Source organism: Zophobas morio, unplaced genomic scaffold (assembly GCF_036711695.1).
Source record: "Zophobas morio isolate AGI-343-1 ecotype UQ-CSIRO unplaced genomic scaffold, CSIRO_AGI_Zmor_V1 ptg000011l, whole genome shotgun sequence".
Lineage (NCBI taxonomy): Eukaryota > Metazoa > Arthropoda > Insecta > Coleoptera > Tenebrionidae > Zophobas > Zophobas morio.
This window is the reverse complement of record NW_026972116.1, coordinates 13,090,765-13,101,259: the sequence shown is the minus strand read 5'-3', so window position 1 is coordinate 13,101,259 and position 10,495 is coordinate 13,090,765. Positions and strand designations below refer to the sequence as shown.

At 32.3% G+C, this 10,495-nt stretch overlaps 2 protein-coding genes across 3 annotated transcripts; both read left to right on the top strand.

Annotated features, from left to right (window-relative positions):
* Nucleotides 1–1,277: 1,277 nt before the first annotated feature.
* Nucleotides 1,278–3,013, top strand: LOC135126506 (phospholipase B1, membrane-associated-like). Its single transcript, XM_064052523.1, has 6 exons — nucleotides 1,278–1,523; nucleotides 1,572–1,785; nucleotides 1,834–2,060; nucleotides 2,106–2,265; nucleotides 2,318–2,623; nucleotides 2,674–3,013. Exons 1-6 carry the CDS (start codon nucleotides 1,350–1,352, stop codon nucleotides 2,802–2,804), a joined length of 1,212 nt encoding a protein of 403 aa, XP_063908593.1. The 5' UTR covers nucleotides 1,278–1,349; the 3' UTR covers nucleotides 2,805–3,013.
* Nucleotides 3,014–4,192: 1,179 nt separating this feature from the next.
* Nucleotides 4,193–10,278, top strand: LOC135126969 (phospholipase B1, membrane-associated-like). 2 transcript variants are annotated; one of them, XM_064053231.1, is made up of 5 exons: nucleotides 4,193–4,611; nucleotides 4,663–4,870; nucleotides 4,923–5,149; nucleotides 10,009–10,171; nucleotides 10,218–10,278. In XM_064053231.1, exons 1-5 carry the CDS (start codon nucleotides 4,423–4,425, stop codon nucleotides 10,226–10,228), a joined length of 798 nt encoding a protein of 265 aa, XP_063909301.1. In that variant the 5' UTR covers nucleotides 4,193–4,422; the 3' UTR covers nucleotides 10,229–10,278. The 2 variants fall into 2 exon arrangements, with proteins under 2 accessions (XP_063909301.1, XP_063909302.1); XM_064053232.1 differs by lacking the exons at nucleotides 10,009–10,171; nucleotides 10,218–10,278 and adding an exon at nucleotides 6,052–6,121.
* Nucleotides 10,279–10,495: the final 217 nt, after the last annotated feature.

Genomic DNA, 10,495 nt, shown 5'->3' with positions numbered 1-10,495 from the left:
ATCCAAACTGATATACGCGTCCTTGCAAAAATGTGGATGACATCAACACAAAATTTTGTAACAGAAAAACTCACTTTAGATAATATATAATTTTCAATATTTAGTTAATAAAAGAGGTAAATATTATTGTACAGAATAGATATTACGTACATAATTACTTGCTAACTTAATTTTTAATCTTAATTCAACTTAGTAAACATACAATTCAGTAAGTGGTATTCTTTCGTGTTAAAATTAAACTCAACATTCAATTACAATTAGTTGAAAAAAAAAAACAACAATCTGTCATTAGTTTCTGTCAAAAGTAATGTACAACAAGTATCCAGTACTACTATAAAAATAAATGAATGCATTACATCTAATTGCTTTGTTTTTATTCAGTGATTTGAACATATCAGTGACAAGGTTTAACACGCAGTTAGATTTAATTGAAATGAATTTTGTACTTGAAGTGCCAATTTGAATCAACATGTGTTACTTCAAAATTTTGAAAATAAGATTACTTTGGCAAAATATATTGAAAATGTTTGGTCAAACCCTTTAAAATTGTTCAAACGTTTTTCGAAAATTTTAGCTGTTCATTTTTTCCATTTGTTTGGCAAAGAGTTATTGGGCGTTTTTTCTTTATCAGATTAAATTTCTGTTTCTATTCCAGTAGTAGATAAGGCAAGCTTTTACTTTTCGATTTGACGTGGTCCACAAAACGACGGGTTCACTGAATAAAACTAATTTGAGTTAAGAAAATACCAGAAAAAAAATGCTGAAAATTTGCTTTTCCTCAAATGCATTACGAACACAAATTTTAATTTTGTCAGTTCGCCAAAAATAAATAAAGCGGTTCTAAAAGCTAGAGCTGATCTCACTGTTTGTAATCCAGTCGAGAGAAAAAAGTCATGGTTCATGACATTTTTTTACACATCAGTTATCATCGCTGTCGGATATTTTAGCGACCCTGTGCACGCAGAGAATAAAAACTAACAGGTGATTAAGTGTAAATATTTACTGGTTGACACTATGACTAATATTTATAATATTGTGTTCCAGTCTAGATATAATAAAACTAAATATTCGTTATGAAATTAAAAACAAATATCTACCTGTTGCATTATAAATTACCACTAAAATTTGTGGTGAATACTCGTAGGCATGTAAATATTTTTTCGATTAATTATAGCGTACGTCATTCCTTGAACAGGTAAAGTTCATCAAGGTGATTCGCATGTTATTTTTCGCCATCCAATATAAAAGTTATTTAAGTTTAACCGTTGTTAGTAATCTTCAACTGTTTCCCGCGAGAAGTTCAAGAATTCGACTCTTTTATTTGTTAGTGTCCTAAATTATTAACTAAAATGAAAACAGTCCGCAGTTATTTTTTGTTATTTGTACTGTGCTGTGGAACTGCCGCACAAACCGGAAGAACTTTCCTGGAAGAATTTTTAGGACCATATAGAGTTGCGAGGCGCTTGCTGATGGAAGTTCAGTTACAGTCAAAACAGAACAACAAATCCCCTTACCGAAAAAATGTTAGTTTTCGTTTATGAGTAGCATTAGTGTTAATGTATCAACTGTAGCAAATTCAGCGACAAGTACCAGATTCGGTACCATTTCCATGTGATGTACGGAACGCCCGAAGTCTTTCTAAGCCATTATCTGTTCATCAGATTAAACCTGGTGATATTGATGTAACAGCAGCACTAGGTGATAGTTTAACGGCTGGAGTAGGTGCAACTGCGATTAATGTGCTAGAAGTACTACTTGAAGAAAGAGGAAAATCGTTTCCTATTGGTAAAATTTTCCCTTCAGTAGTGATCAACAATAAATTGTTTGCTGCAGGTGGTGAAGGTAACTGGAGGCAGTACCTAACGTTGCCAAATATACTAAAAATGTTCAACTCCAACCTAATAGGGTACGCAGTGAAGACTTCTTTGACAATACAGCAAGAAAGTCAGTTCAATGTTGCAGAAATAAATGCTATATCGTCAGATATCCCTTACATGGCAAGAGAACTTGTTAAAAGAATGAAGTCAACTAAATGTGTTAATATAAACGAGGATTGGAAGGTATAAAAGTGATAAAGGTAGCATAACATTACATTTAGTTTTTAGATGATTACAATTTTTATAGGAGCTAATAATTTTTGTGATGCTTGCTATTTGGAAGATATGACGGCTGCACTGGAACAACACAGGAAAGATATGATCGAAGTTTTACGAATACTTAGAGACAATTTACCTCGAACTATTGTTAATTTTGTTCTACCTCCTCGTAAGATACTCATGGTGTACTTTTTAACTAAAAGCTTTATTGCTAATTACAGATCTTAAAATCATAGTTGAATTGAAGACAGAAAATCCTGCTTGTTCTTTTATTCGTGCCGGCCTATGTTCGTGTTTATTTGGTCACAGAAGTACACAAAAACAAGTGCTGTATGAGTTCATGGACAAATGGTTAAAACTAGATATGGAAATAGGCAATATTGATGAGTTTGACACAGATGATTTTACGGTGGTTGTTCAACCCTTTTTACTAAATTATAATTTCCCTACATCTGCACCAGGTGTGGCCGACTCACAATATTTATCAGCGGACTGTTTCCATTTTAGCCAAAAAGCACACGCTAGAGGTATAAAAATATAAAAAAAACGTGTTTTAGTTCTATTGTTTTCATTGTAGTTGCTAATGATTTATGGAATAATATTATGGAACCTGTTGGTAACAAATCATTTGGCGGGAACAGAGTGTTTGAAAAATTTAACTGCCCGTCGGACAAAAGACCTTATATTTTTACTAGACGTAATAGTTAGATTTAACTACAAAAATGAGAACTGATAATAATTAAGAATCCAAAGATTTTTTTTCAAAAATGACTGACAGGCTGGAAAATGTATTATACACCAACATGGAGGTAATAAAGGGGAAAACCAGGGAGTTGTTCGTGACCTTAGTAGTATTTTAGACTGATGTTTGCACCTGTATAAAATAATATAATCATTATTAAAATGTCATTACATTATATCTTTTTTAATCGCTTTTGTTTGCACCTCACCTTATTTGTGTTTAAATTATATATACATATACATATTTAAAATACAAACATAATCAATCTTTCTTTGTTGTGTAGTTAAAAAAAATATAGTTCTTTCGATTCCAGTTCCACTTAGGTCACCGACCTGTTTACTAAAACACAATAACATTAAAAAATAACACTCAATGTTAAATGAGAAAAAAAGTGGAAATTGTATCTACTTAATTAACATATTTATTTCTTCAGTAACCTGAACTTTCAAAAATAATAACTAGTGTTAACGTACTTTGCTCTAGACACTACAGTTTGCTGTCAAGGTGATTTTGCTTCAACAAGGTAAAGGTTGCTAAGAAATTCACTCACGTCGTATAACGAGATGATAGTTTGACGAGTGAGATCGGTCGAACAACAACAAAATCTTGTTAGAAAAAAACGCTTTTTTATTACTAATTTTAATGTTATCAGTTCCTAGGTAGGTACGAGGAAGGTAAGAGTAAAATATAATAAATATGTATAATGTTAATATACAAACATTTTCTAATGTAATTTTAAAAATATATTATCGTCGGTATTGCAATAACAAACCATTTTTGAAATAAAAAAAATCTGGAACAACACACAGCGAAAATTGTTGAAGTTCAAGAGAAAAAGACCAATTGAGGCGAATTTGAAGGTGATCTTCATTGTGATGTGAGCCCGTTGGCTTATTCCGTTGAATGTCCTCTACTGTGTTATAAGAAAGGAAAAAAAAAATAGGTACAATTTGTTAAGTCCATGGCAAAAGTTGAAACACACAACCTTGTATATCGACAGAAACAATTTTGCGATGATGTTTGACCCATTTGTCTTATCATAAGTTATCTTCCACAAATATGATGACACATGTTGTTGATATACGGTCCCCTTGTTGCATTTTGTTTTCAGAATGATAAAATACTTATGGGAAGACAACACACTGACATATATCTACCTCATCGACTTCATTTTATATCATATTAATCAGCGATTTGAAATTGTGTCATGATCATCCACATCATCTACAAAGTAGTGTGTAGTTTTATTATTGCAAATGTATTATTATGGGTTTTATTTATAAATGGAATATTAATCAGAGGAATTTTTAGAAACCTAGTTTCCTAAATAATTTTTATTTTTGTGGTGAAAAAGTTAACCCACAATGTATAAAGTAAGCACGCTTACAACGGTAAAGTAGTTTTGGCAATGAGAGTAAAAAACCAATACAGCATCAATTATGAACGAAAAAACAAGTTCTTTGTAACGTCAGCTGTGTCCTAGACCGATATTCTTGACTTCTTATAGAGTATTTATGAACAAAATGCACTAAAATTCAGTACTTTTCAGAATTTCAGTCACTGTACAAGTGTTTTCTAATTAAAATGAAGCACCGTGATTTAGTCGTTATAGTATTATTACATTTAAATGTTATGTTACGTAGTGTAGTTACACGTCCTGCAGAACTCGATTCGTTAATTGGTAACTTTCGGCATTTCCGAATGGAGGCTTTCAATTTACTAAACGAGACGGTTTCAGATGAGCAAAATTTAAGATTATTAAAACAAAGCGGTGTTAGTTTTTATTTCCAAAACAATATTTTTGTTATGAGTTTGAATTTTTAGAAAGTACAACGTTTCGTAAGAAAAAAAACTCCGTGTCCCTTGAACAATACCAAAAGTGCCCAAACTCCAGAAAGTGTTCATAAACTCCGGCCAGGAGATATTGATGTTATTGCTGGTATTGGTGATAGTCTAACAGCAGGTGTTGGGTTGTTGGCTACGAATGTTATGCATGTGTCTTTAGAACATAGGGGTATAGCTGTAACAGCAGGTATTGGTCAAGATGATTTATAAAAATTAGGTACGATGAAATTGTATTTTAGGTGGGAAGGGTTCGTGGCGCAAATATTTAACTTTGCCAAATATGTTAAAAAATTTTAATCCTAATTTAACTGGATACGCTACAGAAACTTCGCTTACTCTTCATAATGAGTCCCATTTAAATGTGGGTGAAACCGCCTCTATGTCAGAAGATATGCCTTATATGACGAGGGTGGTAATTAAGAGAATGATGGAAGATGATCGTATTGATATTAAGAAGCACTGGAAGGTGAGTTTTAAAATTTAATAAAAGTCAGGGTTTAGACTTAGTTTTTTTTTAATTGTCATTAGTATGTTTGAGAAAAAAGTACGTGCTTCCATAAGATATTGGGCCCGTTGCTACGATAAACCGGACAAGAATTGGCACCTACTCAAACTCTTGTTTCCATATTTTTCATTTGGATGTTTTTTAAAGAAGAAGAATCAAACAAAGTTTATGGTCACTGTCTTTTAAAATCTTAACACAACACTCTCAACGAATGATGTATAATAAAGCAGCAATTAGATTTTCCGTAAGCGCTGCAGGCCATTATATTACCACTCATTCGTCTAGAGAACCAGTCGGTACCACTTCTTGTCGGTTTTAGCGTAGCAACACCCTTAATAACTGATGTTCTGATGAATTAAGATTGGATTAACCCACACAAAAACACTCACAAGGTTGACTTGTGAAATCGTACTTTTATATTGTTGATTTAAAGGTAAACTTTAACATATAAAGTGATTCAGTTTGCTCATTTATTTCTGAAATTATTAAACAAATGCAGCCTGTTATTTATAGTTATCAAGTGCTTTTGGAAGTGCCTATCAAGCTTTCTTTAAAGAAACCCATACATCTTTCGCTTCTATTAGGAAAAGCACTTCGTCAGTTAATCAGATCAGTTATTTATATCCTCCTAATTATATACCTTCATTTAAATTTGATATTCCCTTTTGTTTAGTTTTTTTAATTATTCATATTTGTAATTACTGCTAAATACAGCCTTGCTTTTAATGAAAGAGAAGTAGAAGAAGCACGAATCGGAATGGCTGTCATGACATTTGGAAGTCCTCAAGATATTTCGATCTGAAACTGACTCGAATTTTTTTAGGGCTTTGTTTAATGAAAAGTACATTTTGCAATTTTTATAGACGCAGAAGATTTGAAAGAAGATCATGCCAACGTGCAAATCAAAGTTTCCTTTGAAAAACAAGCACACCGTGAGTTATAAACAAGTTTAACTCTGTCTTATATGTTTTTTTTATCAACTATTAAAATTATGAGTGCATCAACAAATCTCATATAACCAACTAAACAATAGAGAAGATGTTCAAAATTCCTGCCTTGTCCATATAACTAAGCTCGTAATGTTTCCAATTTTGATCATTTTTTGTGAAAGTTAGTCATCAGTACTTGCTAAGATAAAACTGATTTTGACAAATGACATACCTTTAGGAAAAGTGAGGGTGGGTGGCCGGGGCTAGTATCTGTTAAGATAAGAGTGATTTTGGCAAATGAGATACCCTCTAAGAAAAGAGAGAGCGGGTGGGCGGAGCTAGAACCTGTTAAGATAATACTGTTTTTAGCGAACGACGTATCCTCTTAAGAAATTTAATTAAATTATTATAAGAAAATACACTAGGGCCCCAAAGCACTTTCAAATTTTTTCCAAACAGGAATACCTAGAACCTCAAGATTGTTTGAAATTTAAATTACAAAAACAGAACACCAAAGTCCCCAAAATTCTTTTAAATAATTTACAAAAAAAATCTTTATTGGCTCGCAAAATAATACACCATGGGTACCCAAACACTGCGGCACTCAAGACTTTTACAAATTCGTAAAAAATAAAATCATTAGAATTCCACCAAAATATGAGAAGGAATTTTTTTACTACTTTTCCCAAACTCACTAGCTGATTGTTAACAGTGTAGCGGAGAGTTAATCCGCCATTTTCCAGACACCCGGTATATATGGTATGGTGTGTATAAAAATGTGACTTAGCAATTATCAGAACTTCTCTCGTCTCTCAAGTACAGTTAAATAAATTCAATAGTTTTTTCTAATTATGTTCTTCTATGGAATGGGAGTGGAAACTGAATCTAGAATGTGAAAAAAGTAAAAAAAAGCGGTAATTGTATTTTTTTTTTGTTATACTATTTGTTACGGAACTGTAAAAATTGCTATATTTCAACAGGCGATCTTGGAAAAACAATTGAAATTTTCTAAGAAACGAAGCCGAAAATAACTTAGATTTTCTTATTTTTTCCCTTTAATTTATTAATTACTTACACATGAAAATATCATAAAGAAACAAAAGTAAGAGAGGAATGAAAAAAAAGAGGGAAACAATTATACTTACAATTATTATTATTGTCAAGTTTCTGTCCGTTGTGTCCGGGATTTGTGTTTTTCCTGTCATAATACCACAACCCACATTAAATGCGCATTTATATTATCTCTGTTATTTGAAGCTAGAAATAGAATCCATTTAGATGTTGTAGTGTTGCTAATAAGAAATGAATTTCATATTAAACTGTTAATTATATCTATGTACACAATTTATTACTAGTATAATGTGTTGCCTATCTTTAGATTCTGTCCACAGCATAGATAACAATCAGTAGAGACAGCTCGTGTCGGCGCCTTTGTTCTTTCTGACCCGAATTTTAAGCCGTCATCGGTGGTCGTTGCCTAAACTATTCCTAGATGTCGCCACCCAATTTAAAAAGTATCACTTCATTTACAATTTCAAAAATTGATTCGTGTACGCAATTTATTGCAAACTGTCTAGTTTGCTCAAATCGTATAATCGTGAATCACAATAAGAAAAAAGAAAAGTCCATATTTAATTTATAAACACGATGATTTGTTACAGTTTTTATTTTATTCATAACCACCGTTGTTGTTCGTTTGCGACGACTTTTTAAACAAAAAATGTGTTATGTTTACTATCTTTTCCAAGAATTCCAAACACGAGGGAGAGAATAAGACGCACAACAGGGATCCGGTATGAAAATTCATCGGACAAAGATTTTACCTTTTATTGTGAAAATTACATTTTTATACTATTTGTACAATTCTACCGGAAAAGCAGTCTTAAACAAGCAAAACTGGGAAAAATATTGTAACAAAACTGCCAAATTTCAAATATTTTAGACGTCAGTTGGGCGCCCTCATTCGGTCATAATGCGAACGACCACCAACGAAAACGGGTCACGAAAAACGGCGAGCCGTCTCTACTGATTGATATCTATGCTGTGTTCTGTCTGTTGTAGTTGCTGGAGTTAAATACCCACCCATAATTCAGTATGATTCAAAATATTTCTCATAGGATCAAAACATTTTTATGTGTGTCTGTTCCACTTCATCCCACAGAATTCCGAAATAAGGGTGAAAAATCTAAATAATATAAAACAACCGTTATAATTATATTATTGTCATTGCGGACATTTTTATTTGTCAGTTTTATCGCTCAATCTAATAGCAAAATTGAGATTTTGGGTACCACGTCACTAGCCCGCCATTAGTGTACCTATATGTATAAAGGGCGATTATGTGGCAATCATTTTGCAAGGGATCAATGGATAATTTTGCCCAAAAAACTTAAAAACCTGAGTTAATTGATTTTTAATGAAATCGTTTTAATTATTTCTTCTAAATCTTGTCCACTTGCGACGCTACTGTTTTTTTGACATTTATTTGACGGAATTTTGGATCAAAAATTGCTGTCACGTGTCATCGTTTGCTCTACCCTTATTTATATATACTACCAGACAAAAAAACACGGACACTTGAGTATTTGCAACTTTACGCTGATCTTTAATGTTACGTTTTTTAATTTTTTTCTGTTTGCACATGTTTTAGAATAAAGTTATGTTTTCTGTTAATGAATACATTAATGTCCGACGAATCGCAGGTAGTCATAAAAAATTCAAGTGTCAGGGTTTTTTTGCCTCTTCAGTACGTTATGTTCGGCAGTCCCAAAAATATAATGAAAAATTCTTTATGATGTAGATTGCGAAAAAAAGAGTTAATCTGCCATTTTCTAGACACCCGGTATAGGTACAGTAGCTGCCATCTTCCATCACGTTTGTTAGGCGCCCTTATATGAAAATTGACAACTGAGAACTGGTAATATACCAATAAATCAAGATTGCCAAAACAAAAATTTGCTTCGATTATTAATTCGGTAGTATGTAGTCATCCGGTATTTTTAGCATGCAAGAATAAACACAAAATATCTATATAAAAAAAAGAAAGGTAATACTGAATTCTGCGCCATTAGGAGGAAGAATTAATGATCGAATATTCTGAATTTCCCCGTTTGACAGTTACGGTAAAATCCTGTCAAATAGGGTCCAATAGCTGCAATACCAACATCATTATTTTAAAAATAAATTTCATGGTCTACTAGGGGACCATTTTTTCGATCATATGCTACACTGAAGGCAAAATAGTGTGACTGTGAACCACAGAGTTTTTAAAAAACTCAATAAAAATTTTGGTTCAGTAATTAAAAAAATAGTGGGTTATGAAGTTGCTGACCTTAACTGTAAATTTGTTCATAAAAATTTATTTTTTTAGAACAACGCACTGTTCTTATCTGTAAAACTAAGGGTGGGATTAATAAACCACAGACACTTCATTGTAGTTAGATTTACTCAATGAAAGTTTTAGATGACGTCATCCAATTTTTGTAGAGAATATATTGATGAAATTTTTGAATTTGCATCACGTTATATGTCTAATTTAAATTAAATAAATTGGAACATGTGAAAGGACAAATCGTTAGATTATCATAAATTGTATATTAGTAAATATATAATAACCGGAAAAATGCAGAAATAGTAAATCCAAAAAAATGAAGGAAGTAAATGGTGTTTATTTTTATTTTATAAACCTACAAAACAATACAGTACGAAGTTAATTGTCTAACACTCCCGAAAAAGGAGTTTTGTACGTGAAAATTGTGACAATTGCGTACCACGATACGAAAAGTTGGTTTGTAATATTCCAAACTGGAGCACGTGAAAGGACAAATCGTTAGACTATAAGTCAGTTTTATGTGTAAATATGTAGGATTAAAAAGTTTCTGTTTTATATAGATGGTGACTTTCATGATCGGACCGAACGACTTTTGCAGCCAAATATGTTTTGAAAACGACTTTCAAAAAACTTTGGACAAACATAGAAAAGAACTGAGACAAGTTTTAGCCACACTGAAGCAAAACTTACCGAGAACTATAGTCAATTTAATACCACCACCAAGTAAGTATATTTGGACTTTTCTACTCTGAAACTAAGACTAATTAAGTGCAGATTTAAAATTTCTGATTGACATGACTGGGAAATCGATGGTGTGTCACATGCAGCACTTAATGGAGTGTCCGTGTTTATTTGGACCTGTGAGAAAAAACAATCAGGAAAGCTACGTTAGATTAATGGAACTATGGCAAAAAATTGATGTGGAATTGGGAGAGGATCCCGAATTTGACACTGATGATTTTACAGTAGTTGTACAACCTTTCACACTTGAATTTTTCACGCCAAATACGACAGAGGGAACAACTGATTATACCTATTTCTCAGAAG

Excerpts from the sequence above, each read along its gene's own strand:
- LOC135126506 (XM_064052523.1), top strand. The coding sequence starts at position 1,350 with ATGAAAACAGTCCGCAGTTATTTTTTGTTATTTGTACTGTGCTGTGGA. Across the intron at positions 1,786-1,833 it reads AGGAAAATCGTTTCCTATTG|GTGGTGAAGGTAACTGGAGG; the intron begins GTAAAATTTTCC and ends TGTTTGCTGCAG. Across the intron at positions 2,624-2,673 it reads CCAAAAAGCACACGCTAGAG|TTGCTAATGATTTATGGAAT; the intron begins GTATAAAAATAT and ends TTTTCATTGTAG.
- LOC135126969 (XM_064053231.1), top strand. The coding sequence starts at position 4,423 with ATGAAGCACCGTGATTTAGTCGTTATAGTATTATTACATTTAAATGTT. Across the intron at positions 4,612-4,662 it reads GATTATTAAAACAAAGCGGT|AAAGTACAACGTTTCGTAAG; the intron begins GTTAGTTTTTAT and ends TTGAATTTTTAG. Across the intron at positions 5,150-10,008 it reads ATATTAAGAAGCACTGGAAG|ATGGTGACTTTCATGATCGG; the intron begins GTGAGTTTTAAA and ends TGTTTTATATAG.